Source organism: Episyrphus balteatus, chromosome 2, assembly GCF_945859705.1.
Source record: "Episyrphus balteatus chromosome 2, idEpiBalt1.1, whole genome shotgun sequence".
Taxonomy (NCBI): Eukaryota; Metazoa; Arthropoda; class Insecta; order Diptera; family Syrphidae; genus Episyrphus; species Episyrphus balteatus.
In genome coordinates, this window is record NC_079135.1 from 32,295,340 (window position 1) to 32,310,899 (window position 15,560).

The 15,560-nt window shown below is 32.7% G+C and overlaps 2 protein-coding genes across 2 annotated transcripts; one reads left to right on the forward strand and one right to left on the reverse strand.

The window, feature by feature from the left end:
- Nucleotides 1–200: 200 nt before the first annotated feature.
- On the forward strand, nt 201–3,620 carry LOC129910106 (SURF1-like protein). Its single transcript, XM_055987370.1, has 5 exons — nt 201–500; nt 552–673; nt 731–925; nt 2,770–2,937; nt 3,265–3,620. Exons 1-5 carry the CDS (start codon nt 303–305, stop codon nt 3,473–3,475), a joined length of 894 nt encoding a protein of 297 aa, XP_055843345.1. The 5' UTR covers nt 201–302; the 3' UTR covers nt 3,476–3,620.
- Nucleotides 3,476–15,393, reverse strand: LOC129910105 (UDP-glucose 6-dehydrogenase). Its single transcript, XM_055987369.1, has 7 exons — nt 14,793–15,393; nt 6,129–6,267; nt 5,901–6,050; nt 4,974–5,185; nt 4,619–4,906; nt 4,239–4,553; nt 3,476–4,182 (listed from the first exon to the last, which is right to left on the reverse strand). Exons 1-7 carry the CDS (start codon nt 14,961–14,963, stop codon nt 4,006–4,008), a joined length of 1,452 nt encoding a protein of 483 aa, XP_055843344.1. The 5' UTR covers nt 14,964–15,393; the 3' UTR covers nt 3,476–4,005.
- Nucleotides 15,394–15,560: the final 167 nt, after the last annotated feature.

Below are 15,560 nucleotides of genomic sequence, written 5' to 3' on the forward strand. Positions count from 1 at the left end.
AAACAAAAAGTGCAGTAGATTTTATTTAAAGGCAGTAGATTTGTTTCTTGAAGAAAATGCAGTAGATCTACTTCTACTGCAATTGCAGCAAAGTCCCATCCCTAGCTGACGGAACAACTATAATCGAGTATCGATATTTTCAATCATTTATCGAGCCTCTAACGAGATGACAAGCGGTATGTCAAAAGAAAAGATGATATTTCGCTCAAAACAAACCGCAGCTGATAAGTTTGACAAGCGCAATTTCACATAACAAGAAACCTCGGCAAATTTAACAAATTTAAGGAAGAAAAGTTTAAAAAATGTTACAACTAAGTGGAATTTTGATACGAAAACCAATTATTTTTTCAAATCTAATTAAATCTACACAAGTAATATGCATATCCACCGGTTGTCGACGTTATTTTGCCCAAAAAGTCTCAACACCATTCGTCAGTCGGCCAAATCTTGGACAACGAGATGAAAGCAAAAAGATTTCACCACTTGGTTATTTTCTCATAGTAAGAATAGAATATTTATGTATTTTTTCTTTATTTTATGGTCTTTTTAAGTTAGTTCCTATCACAACTTTTGGTCTGGGATGCTGGCAGATAAAACGTAAAATCTGGAAGGAAAATCTTTTGAAAGAGTTGAAAGAGAAAACAGTTACCGCTCCTGTTGATATTCCTGAAAAGTATGTTAATAAAAGAATAATTTTTAACCACATTAGTATTATAAAATCCCTTTGTAGTTTGGAAGAATTAAACAAAATGGAATATCGCTCAGTTAGAGTGCGTGGCGAGTTTCAACACGACAAGGAAATGTTACTTGGCCCAAGGTCATTTATCCGTCCAGACGGTGCTGAAATGGGAGGCGGACTTTTCTCAACCCGCGATAGCTCAAATGGTTATCTAGTTGTCACACCATTCAAACTCGTAGGAAGAGAGTAAGTTTTAAAGCAGGTAGTAGGTATAATTTGAATAATGGACTTACAGTGGTCACAACCTTAAGTATGTATTTTAAAAAAAGCTACTATTCATTGCGAAATGAATAGACTATTTATGTAAGACTATATTTGAGAAGTGACCTCAAAAAAGGGTAAAAACACTTTTTCAAACTGATGACGTTTTTCTTCACTTAAATGAGAGTACCCTTTTAGTACTTATTTTTGCACTTTTGAAGGTTTTGTGTTCCTTGGCGCCACTAAAGTTTAAAAACAAAATCACTCCGGAGTAATTTCAGTCCTACGGAGTAGGTACTCCAGATTAACTTCACATTTTAAGTCATAAGTATGCAGTTCTGTTCTCCACATTCTAACGCTTAACTTCACCAGTCCAAGTAAATGAAAACAGCACTCATTTATTTATTATTTGCATTTCATCCTTTCATCATTCCTTTTTTTGGAATCTCCAGAGAAATTTTGTTTCCTTCGGAATTTATTTTGCGATCGGGAATCATTACTTTGCAGTAAACTTTCCTTGAAATTGACTGAACTCGAACGATTTTTTAAAGCTATTCAGAAACTCGAAAGCTGAATAACTATTTAGTCCCTAAATTTTCTGAACATGCTCAATGTATAAAATTTCATAGAATGTTGTGATGTACTTTGACGACAATGTTTGAAGTTTCGTGGGCTAATTTGGGTCGAATGAACAAAATTACACGCCTGAAATTTTATGAGCTATCGTTTTTGACTAGTTCAACAAATGGAGCGAGTTTGAAATTTTTGGCCTATTATAGAAGTTAGAGGGGGTCGAAAATGGCCTGAGTTGTTTCCTGTAAACAAGGGAGTAGTGCCAAAGTTGCTAAAGAACTTGGCTGGAAACTACCGTGCCCCTTGATTTGTATACTTTCCTTACGTACGTTTTCCCCTACAGCGAACGTTTACAAAGTCAAGTCGGTGCCCTCATAACTTCAAACTGCAGTACCAATCCTTTAAACACTATTTCTGAACATAATTTAAAAAAAAAATTTCAAGAGTTTTTTCAAGTTTGTCTAACATCTATACTAAGCCAAAAATTTCAAACTCGCTCCATTTGTTAAACTGGTCAAAAACAACACCTCATAAAATTTCAGCCACATACATAGAATAAGTAGTTTCTGAGAAAAAATCAAAATTTAATTGATACAAATTTAAAACCAAACTTTAGAACTTGGTAAACTTTTACAACTCAGTACTTCTTGTGCCAGAATAATTTTATTTATTTAAAACTTGGCTTTTTTTAACATTTATGTTTTTGTTGCGATATTTATATCGGCGTTTAATTTTGTTGATTCAAACCACAAGAAGCCAACGAAACTTCAAACTTATACTGAGCATGTTCAGAAAAGTTAGGGACTAAAAAGTTATTCAGCTTTCGACTTTCTGAAATTGAAATTTAGAAAATAAAACCCGAGCGTTTCTATTATTTAACGAATAAATTTTGATTTCACCGAGGCACCGCAATTCTACTCTTTACCGAGAATCCTTCAAATAATTGGGCCTATTGTTGTATTTTTCGTGAAAATTTTACAGAATATTCTTAGAACACTTGAATAATGTACTTTTTGTTTTTTGTCACAAAATTTACGAAAACAAGCTTTCTTTGGTACGAATTAATGACCATCTTATTGCCTCTCATAAGCTGGTAACTTAATTTTTGATTAAACTCTGTACGTTTTAGATGTGGAAGTTAAGATTTTTTTTTATTCTTTAATATAGATTTGCCTTTCAATCAGATTTCAATACATAAAATCTGTATATGGAACACAAAATTTCAACTATATATTATTACTTTTTTATTTTTACAGTGAAACCATTTTAATTAATCGAGGATGGGTGTCACGAAAATTCGTTAAACCAGAAACACGTAAGGAAGGTCAAGTTAGTGGAGAAGTGGAACTTTGCGGTGTTGTGCGAATGGGTGAAATGCGACCACAATTCACACCTGATCACAAAGGAGGAGTCTATTTATACAGGTAATTAGAAATAGAGTATTTTTATTGTAACGGAACAAATTTATATTATATTTAAATGTATTTTAAATTTCTGAAGCAGTGATGATTATAATACATTTTGTTAAGTTATAACACATTGCAAAAACCAGGGGTGGAATCGGCTATTGTGATTTGTGATCGGTGATAATCACAAAAGACTAATTTGCTCTGAGAAATATGATTTTCGTAGTACAAATTTGGTTCTTGTGACTATCACCGATCACAAATCACAATAGCCGATTCCACCCCAGATTTTAAAGCTTTTGAATATTACTTTTCTTTTTCTAATATTTACTTTCCATGCGACAGGGACCTTCCAAGAATGTGCTCTGCAACTGGTGCATTGCCTTACATTCTTGATGCAGATTATGCCTCTACCGTTCAACATGGACCAGTTGGTGGACAAACTCGTGTGACATTACGTAACGAGCATTTATCATATATCGTTACATGGTTTTCTCTATCGGGAGCAACTGCTTGGCTGTGGTATCGTCAAATAATCAAAAGAAAAGCCTTCTAGTTTAAAAAATACAATTTTTGTTTTGTTTTCATTTGTTCATTTAGTGAAAAATAAAATTTATTTATTTTAATCTAAAATATTATGTATAATATATATTGTTTCTGTCGCGCTTAACAACTATTAAAATAAAAAATATATGTCTACATATTGCAAGATAATGATGATATTTGTTTTAAATTATTTAAGTTTTGCCAATTTAATTGAACACAACAGATACAAACAAATACAAATAGAAATAATAGTTTCCACGTAATATAAATAAAATAAAAATACATAGATCAAAAATTAAGGAATATCATAAAAAATGTTAAATTGCAATGTGTGTGAATAAAACGACACTCTTGTGGGGGAAAACTTCTGGTCTTAAGTCATCATCAAATAAATACATACAAATTAGCAAAAAATACTGTGTGTTTGTTTTGTTTGTGTCATCATAATGGAGTGTATCCAGTTAAAAATACTTTCTCGAGCGAGTATAGCGAATGTGGTAGGAGAGAGAGACACAGTTTTTGGAAGTTTTTTTTTCTACTTTACAGTTGAGGAATACTGCCCCATGTCCTCATCAAACTGGATCGATTGTATCGTTTACCGATTGTTTGCACATGAAAACCGATTTGAAGTAGTTTCTCATGGTCAAGGATTTTTCGACCATCAAATATGTACGCTGGTTTCATCATTGACTGGTAAATGCGTTTATAATCAAGAGTCTAAAATAATAAATAGAATTAGTGAAGAAAAGTATTTTTAAATGGTTTTTACTTACAACAAACTCATCCCATTCGGTGCAGAGAACAATTGCATGGGTATCTCGAACCGCACTATACGGATCGCTATGAATTTGTACTGCCTGCTTGACATCTTCCGGTGAATCAGTTACCGAAGGATGTGTCAAATCATCGATGATTTGTTCGGGTTCGACCTTTGGATCGTAAATGTCTAATTTGGCACCTTCTTCAAGGAGAGTCTTGCACACAGTAATTGCTGGCGTTTCGCGTGTATCGCCAGTATCTTTTTTAAAAGCAAATCCAAAGATAGATATTCTTTTATCCGATACGGTATTGAAGAGGCATTCTATTATCTAAAATATAAATACAATAACATTGAACAAAAAACTCTAATTTTTCTTTTTTTTTTTTGTAGTACCTTTTGTGAAAATCTTGATTTCTGGTATTCATTCATATTTATAACTTGTTGCCAGTAGGCTGCAACTTCTGGCAGATTCAAACCCTCACATATGTATACCAAATTGAGAATGTCTTTTTGAAAACAACTTCCACCAAAGCCCACAGACGCTTGAAGAAATTTCCTACCGATTCGGGAGTCTAATCCGATTGCACGAGCTACTTCTGCAACATCGGCTCCGGTAGCTTCACAAACGGCCGACAACGAGTTAATACTAGAGATTCGTTGGGCAAGAAATGCATTGGCAGCCTGAAAATTAAAAAACAATGAAAAAATTAATGAAAAGCAGGGTTAGAAAAAGAGTAGTAGTGCTTACTAATTTAGAAAGCTCTGAGCTCCATGTATTTGTTGTTAAAACATTTTCTTTTGGTATCCAATGTTCATAGATCCATGAGAGTTTTTCAACAGCTTTATGTCCCTCTGGGGTTTCTTCACCTCCGATAAGGACACGATCAGCATGAAGCAAGTCTTGGATAGCTGTTCCTTCGGCCAGAAATTCTGGATTCGAGAGGATATCATAACGGACACCTTTAAAAAAAAAATACATATTTATAAAATGTTAAAATGGAATTTTTGACTAAAAGGCGTGGATAAAGGAATTAGTAGATCCCAATAAAGGATGAAATTATGTAACAAAACTTTTGTTTTTGGGTTAAGTTAACAATCATAATAATACTGAAATACGTTTGCAAGCAAAGACGTCTTCAAAAGAAAGAATTTACGTGTTGCTCATCAAAATTATGAATGCCACGTATCTGAACCGGAGATTTATATAAAACAACAATGAAAAGTTTTTGGAAGCAGCAAACTAGAAAGGAGTAGTGTTTAGACTGAGCACTTCGCCTTCTATCCAGGCGTCATGCAGTAGAAAAATATTTTTTATGGACTTGGCTTCATGTGGGAAAAGGACATCGAATTTTGAATCTACACGTCAGCGTCGAATAAAAGGCGCCTTGATAGACCAAGATCTTAGCGGATTCGCACCAAGGGCAAATGCTTCATAATAAGCCTCATATTTTTAGAAAGATTATGACCGATGTTTACAATACGATCAATACATTCAGCCCTATTCTGAATGAAAACTCCCGAGGAAATGTGTTCGGGAGAAGGGCTCCCAATCGTAAAGTTCCCAAAACATAGTTCCTTTTCTCTTTTAATTTTATTCCCTTTTCGTTAATTAACTTAAGCTTTGGCGCACAAAAGGCTGTTATGCCAGTATAATAAATAAGTAAGTGAGAATTACCTGGCTTCTGATTAGCACGCAATATATGCATTATACTTTCAGCGGCCCGCACTGGTACTGTACTTTTTTCCACAACAACCTTATTCGATTGGGCAATTTCTGCAATCATTCGAGCTGCACTCTCAACATATTTCAAATCAGCTGCTCGACCTTTAATTGTAAAAAAAAACAATACAAATTTATTAATAACAACAATTATTATAACTTTCGTATTCTCCAAAAACAAACCTTTTCCATTGCCAAATGTTTTTGTTGGTGTATTTACCGATATAAAAATCAAGTCAGCTTCTTTGATGGCAGTTTCAATGTCAGTTGAAAAGAATAAATTAACATTTCGGCATTTTTTCACGACGTCATCAAGACCAGGCTGTGAATTAAAAATAAAAATTTAAACACGTGAAAGGTGGCGAATATGTAATAGTTATTTAAAGAGAGGTATAAAAACAGAGTGATATATTTATTTAAATCACTCTGAGCGTATGCCAGGTGAGGTGTTGTTAGGCCAAAAGCAAAGTTCAACAAACTTTGTTTACTCATTTGTATCGGATTTGGTTTTTGTTGTTTATTTAAATGTTTATTCGTCGAAATACCATTAACACTTTTATAGTTCGAAAAGAAATTTATTACATAAACTCGAATTAAGAAGCAATTTTTTTTTATTAATTGTGTATTTTAAATCTTTTCTTTAATCTCGGATTGACCTTTAACAGTAGATGAGAAAAGTAAATTTTCTTGTAAAAGGGCTACGTTGGTAAAACAATTTCGGTATTAATTTCTTTCGAGGCTGTTCATATTCAATTCTTAAATAAAAAATATTTACTCAACAGTTTGGACTCGTTAATCCTGTGAGTATTTTAAAATTATTACTTCCTCTTTGTTCATAATGGCCTTGAATCAAGCCTTTGCCATTGTTGAACTTAATACAGGTCGATGTATAACCTTTCCTTTAAGCATTTCGAATGAATTTCTTTTTTAATCAAAAACGATGATTTTTGAAATTACTGGGGATACCCATGCTTTCATTCTTGGAATATCTGATGACATCAAAGTAATGGGAAAAACCCAAATCAAATGTTAGCTTTTTCGATCATTTCGGTATTAATTTCTTTCGAGGCTGTTCATATTCAATTCTTAAATAAAAAATATTTACTCAACAGTTTGGACTCGTTAATCCTGTGAGTATTTTAAAATTATTACTTCCTCTTTGTTCATAATGGCCTTGAATCAAGCCTTTGCCATTGTTGAACTTAATACAGGTCGATGTATAACCTTTCCTTTAAGCATTTCGAATGAATTTCTTTTTTAATCAAACACGATGATTTTTGAAATTACTGGGGATACCCATGCTTTCATTCTTGGAATATCTGATGACATCAAAGTAATGGGAAAAACCCAAATCAAATGTTAGCTTTTTGCGATCATTGAGTCAGAAAAGTGTGGGTTTATGCATAAATTAGGATGAAAGTCGATTCAAAATAACTTAACCGAATGTAAATATAAATGGGTTACATTGTGAGGTGGCCAGAAAATTAGTCTTACAAAATTAAAGAGTAAATGCATATCCTCGTCATTGAAGTGGATTACAACTTGAAATTTTGTATTTATACGACAGAAATGGGCACCTAAACTTATCTGGCCAAAATAATATCTCAAATTATTTAAGTGGGTAATTGTGCATTGTTATCGCACTTTACATTTAATTTAAATACACATTTTAAATAGGTGCGCATGATACCATTCCGGATTCTAAATAAGTTTATTTCAAATTCAAAACAACCAAAAATTCGAATTCTTACTTTTATCCGAAAAATCGACCCTTAAATCTTTTTTCTGAAAAGAAATGAATGATTTCCATCTTCGTGACCTTTTTTGTTACAAATAGTAAACTCCTACGTGGGCTTGAGGTCAATTTCGTTACTTATCTACCTTAAGCTTTCCTCGACTTTTCGGCTGTGATTACAAGTATAGAGTCCTGAATAAAGTTTGTAATCACAGCTGAAACATCGATGAAAGCTTAAGATAGATAAGTAACTTAGGTCCATTTTCTTCACTCGGAGTTGAACATAACTTGAGAATTTTTAATATAAAAATTCTAAAGTTTTGTTCAACTCCGAGTGAAGAAAATGGACCTTAATTGACCTCAAGCCCACGTAGGAGTTTACTATTTTCTGAAAAGATTTTACATAGATTTTCTCACGCTACAATTTTTACAAATGCAAAACTTCAAACCAGCTACATACTAGAATTGTGTGATTTACAAAAAAAAGTACGTTGTCTTGATCTTACCTTCATAAATCCATGAAAGTATGCAAATTGCTTGTCCGTTTAGCGGAAACCGTTTCAAAATAGTAAATATGAATTTTCATCTCACATTCATTAACAGCAAGGGATTACATTATCTTAAATATGCAAATGGTAAGACTTGATAGAAAATTTCAAAGTATCCCTCAATATTGCCTATTAACATGAATGATTGAGAAAATGAAGGTTTGTGTTTGTCGTTGTCGCAACAACAATGTATTAATTTTTATAAACTTTTTTTTTTAATTGGAACGAGCTAATGTTATCGAGTATACACGCTCGACGATCGCCATATACTCTTATCTAACATTATACTATTTCTTTTCATATGTATATTTTATCTGTTGATTATGAGACTGACATCATTTTTGGTTTTTGGTACTCCATAGATTTAACCAGAAGACCTAAGTGTATACAATCTTGTTCTTAAAATCTGAAAAACGATACGTTTCACTTTCTTCACATTTCAATTCTTCTCTAAAAAACAAAAAATTTCATATAACTCCAAATCTGACTCGGAGTTTCTAAAACTAAACCAAACGTAAATTCCTATAAATTATATCTGTGGTAAATGTGGGAAGTTTTAATAAAATTGCATATGTGTCCAATCCGCGTGTTTCAATAACTTATTACAAAATAGACCACAAATTAAGCTTATCAAACTTCCTCTTCTGAAAATGACCTGATAACAGAAAAGTTTCATTGCTACTTTAGAGGTAATATCAATGCACATATAGATAAGAGAACCTTTTGCGTGGAAACATTTTTATCATGAAGAGTAAGAAAAAAATATAAAAACAAAAGAAAAACGACACACAACCAAGAAAATTCGATAGCGTTGCACAATTTTTGATTGACAGCAAATCAACGCTATCTATAGCTGAAAAGAAACCTTAACTGCTTATTCTTACTACAAATCACTTAATCATAAGATGACAATAGTTTGCCGACGAATAGGGCGTGACTCAGAAGAGATGACCTAAACCACAACACGATTGCAGATATTTTAACTGATTGTAGAAGTTTAAAGTAAAATTCCCCTATTCAAACCTTGACACAAATAAAGAAGCGAGATTTAAAAGCATTTCAAGGATACGCATTTTTTTTAAGAGTTAATAGAAATGCATTTTGCGTGCATTTATTTTCGGCTCTTGTAAAAGGAATGAATGTTAAATACAAAAAAAAAAACTATTCTCAGAACAAACTTTATGATGTGGAATAAATGTAGAGGAAAATATTAATGAGACGTATAGAATGGAAATTTAGTATAAAAGCTTAATGGGTTAAAAAATGAAAAAGACCATTGAAAACACGTTTTGTTTTTTTCTAATTAAAAGAAATATTTGTATGCTTACTAGTAAATGACACATGTCTGGATATTGAGAGGTTTTGTTTACATTTAATTAAATTTTTGAATGCCATACAGCTGCAGCATCATCCGGTTAGTTCAGGGAACAATAATATTAATGTGAGTTTGTTTAATCCCCTGTTCAAGTGTACAATAACCATAAATGCATTAGAATATCTCTTTAACACTTCACACGATTTGCAGTGTTTTTCTTAGAAGACTTCTAAAAGACAAATTAACTGTTAGCAATTAACATTAATAAAAAATGGCTGTATTTATACAACGTATGTATGTGAAGGCTGCCGAAAAGAACACTTTTACTGACGAAGACGAATTTGTCGATCTTTCGAATGATATAAACTAAACATGGATATCTCTTACATTTATTTGAATGGATTATTCCTTCATAAATGCGACATGTTCAAGTGTCTTGAATAAACAATCGATAACAAAGAACCTTGTATAGACGGCATCAAGCCGGAGTGAGTGGAATACTCTGCAAATTTTGTATGATATTCTTTTTAATTTAAAAAAAAAGGCTCTATCTAGGAGAGTAAATTGTCTTTTTACCGAGATGATGATTTATTTACAAAGTTCGTAAGACAGAAAGAGCAACAAGGCTTGATCGAATTAGAAATAATAAAATCCCAGTTTTTTAGAACTCTACTTGTATTTTGGACAAAATACGACATCCGTTCATGTAATGTGGTAATTCCCAGTTCCCTTCTTTAATTTGCCTGTTTTTTTCTTATTAATTTGTGTTCTGCTGCTTTAATATAATAGGCATAGCACCTCTTGGAAATTTGATTCGGTAACCATCTTAGAAAAACGATGTATTGTATGATGTTCGTCCATTTATTAGAACTGGTACATATTCAAATTCAAGGCATCTAAAGAAGATTAAATCATTCGCCAAAATATAAATTCCGTATTAACACGGCTGTTCTAATATTCGTGAGAATTTGAAAACGGAAATGAAAATTGAATCTGAACGGATTGAAAACGGTTGTTCTGATTTCCATTCGACTTTTTTGCTGGAGAATATTGTTTTCCGGTAGCAATTGAAAACGACAAAAATGTGTCGGATTGTAGGTCCGTTCGTTTTTCGAAACACCTATGAATTCGCAAAATGTGTTCGAATACGGTATTCGGAACAGATAATATTTGAAACCGGGAGAATAAAGAAGAGAATCAAAGAGAAAGAGATAAACAAAAGGAGAGGTAGATAGAGAAAGGGAATAGGAGAGAGGGAGATAGAATATGAGAGAAAAAGAGACAGAAACCGAATTGCACGGGCTTGTTTTGTGGAACCAATAAAATTTGCGTTAGGTTTTGGAACTCTCTGAGCTGGCAGTTTTTTTTTTAAGGAAAAATCAGTATTCCAATAGTAACAAAGTCCGAAACCCAATTATGGACTAGTTGGCAAAGGAGCCTTGACCTAAATTCTTTTGAGTGAGGTTTTGGGAAATATCCGGGACATACTCAGTCCACGAAACCGCACTAGGAATTAATTGTAGCTATTCAAGAACAATAGAGATTAGTAGCTAAGCAATTCATTACAACATTAGCCGTGTTTTATTTTCCCCGTGTTCCAGATCATATCATCTATTTATTTGCGTTACAATAAGAATGCGAAATCACGTTTTTCTTGTAACGGGAATAAAATAGATGATCAAATCTGGATCACGGGGAAAATAAAACATGGCTATTAACAAGGTCAATTTAGAACAGAATGAGATATGTTGAAGGAGCAAGAGGTTTGCCTTATAAATATAATTATGTATATACAGGGTGTCCCACAGTCACCGCCCCAAATGAAAACCATGGATTTCTGAGGTCATTTTAAGTCGAAAAAGTTTTAATTCATTTAAATTAATTTTGTATTGAAAAATTATTTTTTTTTTTAATTCACTCAGTTTGTTTATTTTTTTTAATTAGCCTTTTTTATGCTATAAAACCTATTTTTTTTTATGAAAATAAACTGGGGTTTAATAAAAAGCGCAAAAAATGAATACTCATTAACGTGTTTTTTTGACTTAAATGATATGAAAGTCTAAAAAACAACTTAAAAAACGAAGAAAGTTGTGTTTGATACAAAATTGTGGAGAAACGGTTGTCCGCAGAAAAAAAAGTTTCAAATCAAACGTAGTTTGGCAAAGATAAGGCCAGTTAAAGGACAAAAGAGAAAAAATCATAAAAACCGTGGTAACTCGAAAACGGAACGAAAACGAGAAAATTACCTCTTAAGTTTTTCGATTTAAAATGACCTCAGGAATCCATGGTTTTCATTTGGGGCGGTGACTGTGGGACACCCTGTATATTAAGAAAAAAAGAAATCTACCTACAATAACAATCTATGACTTTTTCTTAACAAAATAATGGCTTTATCAAAACCGAAAAATATTATTGTTTTGAAATTCATTAAGGAACATTATACCATGTTTAGTTTAAAACGAATCATTAATTTATTATACTTTACTGAACTACCAAGTGAATTGGAGAAACAAAGTTAATTTAACAAGAAAAGAGAACAAGTCAATTGCTTAGTGGACCTCCGCCTTGGAAAAACAATCGGCGATATCATGAATTCCATTCTAATTGGAAACTTTCTACGATTCTCGAAAAAAACACTCACAAAATCCCATCGTAGTGACGACTTGTATGAGACTTTCCATTCCGAACGGATTCCGTCATTGTTTTTTCGGGAATCGTAGCAAATTTCCGATACGAATGGAATTCGTGATAAGGCCGAAAGATGTATAATCGGCATAAGGTCCGTTATACATTGAAAATTGTGAAGACAGGAATGTCTTAAAAGCTTGATGACAATTTTTTTCCAAGGAATTTAGAAACTTTTGACCAATATTAAAAATGCATTAGGCTTTAGAGAGAATACATTATAAGCGAATAAAAGAAAAATCTATAATTTCCTCCCCCTTTTCCTGCCATTCCTGACACTTTTGGACCTCCTCTCGTACCACGAAAGGACTGCCCAGGAAAGTGGCGTGTTGAGGGGGGGGCTCAACCCCCCCCCCCCCAGGCTTCAAGATCATGTTTTTATTTAGCTGATTTCATCATAATGTACATGATTAACTGAAACTTGTTCGTTAATTTTAGAGATTTAGAGGCAGCACAGATGCTCGAGCACTCTCCAAATTCTGAAACGGCTGTTTGGGTTTGTTTAAGTAAGAGCCTAAGCTGACGATGAGGGTTGGGATAATTTTTGTTTTTCGGATTTTAGTCCAATTCAGAATTCTTTATATCATTTTTTAGTATTTTTACTTCCAATTACATCACCGTTAAATTATTGCAAAACTTCTTATGCAATCTCAAAACGCCGTATTTGATCGTCTTAAGTATATTTACTTATTTTTTTAATAACATTTTTCTCAAAGAATTTTGGAAATAGAAATTTTTGATATCTCAAAAAAGTGGCAAACAGGTTTCTTTAAGAAAATTGTAGTTTGCGCTTTCGATTTGGATTAAAACAGCAACATATTACGAAAAAACATACATATATATTTCGGATTAAACATCAAAAAGAATTTCATTCAAAATTGGTTTTTCAGACTTTCACTTTTTGCGTATTCACTTCCCGAAAGTGAAATAGGTGTTCTGCATTTTTTCACTTATTTAGATTTTCTTATCGAATTCAATTCAATATGTTTATGTTACTGTTCGTGAATTTGGTGGCCTTTTTCAATGAATCTGCAATTGCAGTAATTTCACTTTAGAAACAAAATAAAAATGGAAGATCCTTCAGTTTTGACAGTTAGAAGCAATTTCGAAGTTTTCGAATTCGATCGAAATGAAGACTATCGATATTTCATTTCACGTGAAATTGAAAAGTGATTTGAATTCACTTTCGGTCGAATTGCGGAACATGGGAGTAATTAACGAGAATATTGATGAGTATAGCTCAAAAACTCTTGACGTGATAGGAATAAATCTGTTAACAGTTTTGGATTCAGCACATGACAAAGTTCGAACGAAATAAAATGTATTTTTTTTAAGGATGACACAACTTCTTGCTGTTTGTGTAAAATGTTTGGGACACAAGAACTTTGAAAAAACACTAGGTACTTTGAATGTGAAAGGAGGAGACAGTAGTACGAATCGAATCTGTCGAGAGCAGTATAATGCTACTATACCAAAGATCAAAGATTAATAAAAAGAAATGAAAATTTTTTCGCACATTTACCCTCTAAAAATTTTTGAAAAATTTTCCAGCCCCCTCCAAAATTTTTTCTGGATACGCTACTGGCCCAGGCTATCCTAGATGTTGTCAGAATGACATAATTTTTTATTCCTGCCATTATCTAGTCAAAAGGTGAAGATTCTAGTTAAAGTGAAAAGCGTACAGAACAGGAAGGTGCTCTTCCTCAACAACTAATCTACACAAACCACTGATCAGGTTCCACCTTCCATGAGCAGTGGTAATCATCGCTATTTTAGCTTTCAGAGGAGTGAAGCCGCCCTTCCTATCTATCATCTGATTCAGCGATATAGCAGAATGGAGTTAAATATTGATAAGCAATAATAGGTTTCAAATTAACTTAATGTTTAACTTTATTAATCAAATTGAGTAAGACCTCATTCCTAGGATTTTTTCATATTAACATTTATTCTTCTGATAGTGTTATTCATTATTAAAAAAAATCAGTCCTAAACAATCTTAAAAAAGATTAAATAATTTCAATTAATCAATTTCCAACTAACTTAATTCATTCAACTTATATGGGTTTTGTCATGAAAAAAAAACATCTATATCCAGTTACAAGTGCATGGATAACATTTTTATAAACAATTTTATTTCAATGTTTGCTAATCGTGTTTTGCACTTTATTGTTAAAAATATAGATATTTTATTTATTTAACAAACACATCAGAAACTTTCAAACAATCATTCCAAATCATATAAGCAAAGTGTACTTGTCTATTTACAGAGCTAGATAATCCAAATAAAGAAGAAATAGCCAGACAACCAGATATGCTCAAGCAAGTGTTTTACAATCGTCAAGTTGTAGCGTGGCGTCTTCCTTTTATGCAATTATTATTTGTCTCTAAGCAAAAATGTGCTAGCCTACGTGTTTGGTTAAAAAAATGAGCACTTACAATGAGCATGTACTTTTTTTGATAGTAATATGATTGACCACAAAAAAACCAGTCATAAGCCAAGGTAAAGTTTATGACCTTCCTCATCGATTTGATCATCATCATTTACTTAGTTTTAATATGCTTACCTCGTATATTGGAAGTTTATCAGAATTCCATTGAGCTATACGTTCGACACTTTTGTCTACGACTGTGACAGTAATTCCCGGACACTTGTATGCCATCACACTGCATGTTGGACCACCAACATAGCCAGCACCAATGCAACACACTTTGGAAACACCAATTTCTTGAGACATGATAATTTAGTTGGTTTTTCTTTTGTTACACTTATTAATGTTAAACCAATTAAAATATAATTTTGTTGAAAACAAAAATGCGAAAAACCCAACAATGCAGGAGGTACAAGATACAATTTTGGCGTCCGAGTCAACACAAATTTCTCTGACTTCCGTTCTAAATTGTGAATGGTATGAAAATAAAACTTGGTTCGCTTATTTGTTTGTACATTTAGGGGGTATATTTGATTAGTCAGAATTTGAATGAATATAATATGAATAAGATAAGAAAAAACGCGCAAAATATTCAAGATTTTCGTGGATAAAAAATATAATATAATTAGTCGTGATGGTCGCGCAGATGGTCGTTGTTGAATGAGCGATAATTGGACATGGTAGTTTCTGTGATTTCTTTTTTTTTTGTATGAAAATTTGTAATTTGCTTGACAGATGAACTCGTTTGTTTTGGTTGAGTTGACAGTTGGCTAGTGATGGGCTGATTTAGAATATTCGTTTGTTTGGTTTGGGTGCGTTCGGGAACCAAAGCCTGGTACGCAGATCGAGCTAAATTTCAGCCGAGATAAAATTTTTCGATAATTTGTACGGGAGCTAAAATTT

What these genes read in the sequence shown, in the direction of transcription:
- LOC129910105 (XM_055987369.1), bottom strand. Translation starts at nt 14,963, where the DNA reads ATGTCTCAAGAAATTGGTGTTTCCAAAGTGTGTTGCATTGGTGCTGGC. An exon ending in GCGTGCTAATCAGAAGCCAG is followed by an intron (nt 5,186 to 5,900) that starts GTAATTCTCACT and finishes TTTTTTTTAAAG; the next exon opens with GTGTCCGTTATGATATCCTC. An exon ending in GCTCAGAGCTTTCTAAATTA is followed by an intron (nt 4,907 to 4,973) that starts GTAAGCACTACT and finishes TTTAATTTTCAG; the next exon opens with GCTGCCAATGCATTTCTTGC.
- LOC129910106 (XM_055987370.1), top strand. Translation starts at nt 303, where the DNA reads ATGTTACAACTAAGTGGAATTTTGATACGAAAACCAATTATTTTTTCA. An exon ending in CCTGTTGATATTCCTGAAAA is followed by an intron (nt 674 to 730) that starts GTATGTTAATAA and finishes ATCCCTTTGTAG; the next exon opens with TTTGGAAGAATTAAACAAAA. An exon ending in GGAGGAGTCTATTTATACAG is followed by an intron (nt 2,938 to 3,264) that starts GTAATTAGAAAT and finishes TCCATGCGACAG; the next exon opens with GGACCTTCCAAGAATGTGCT.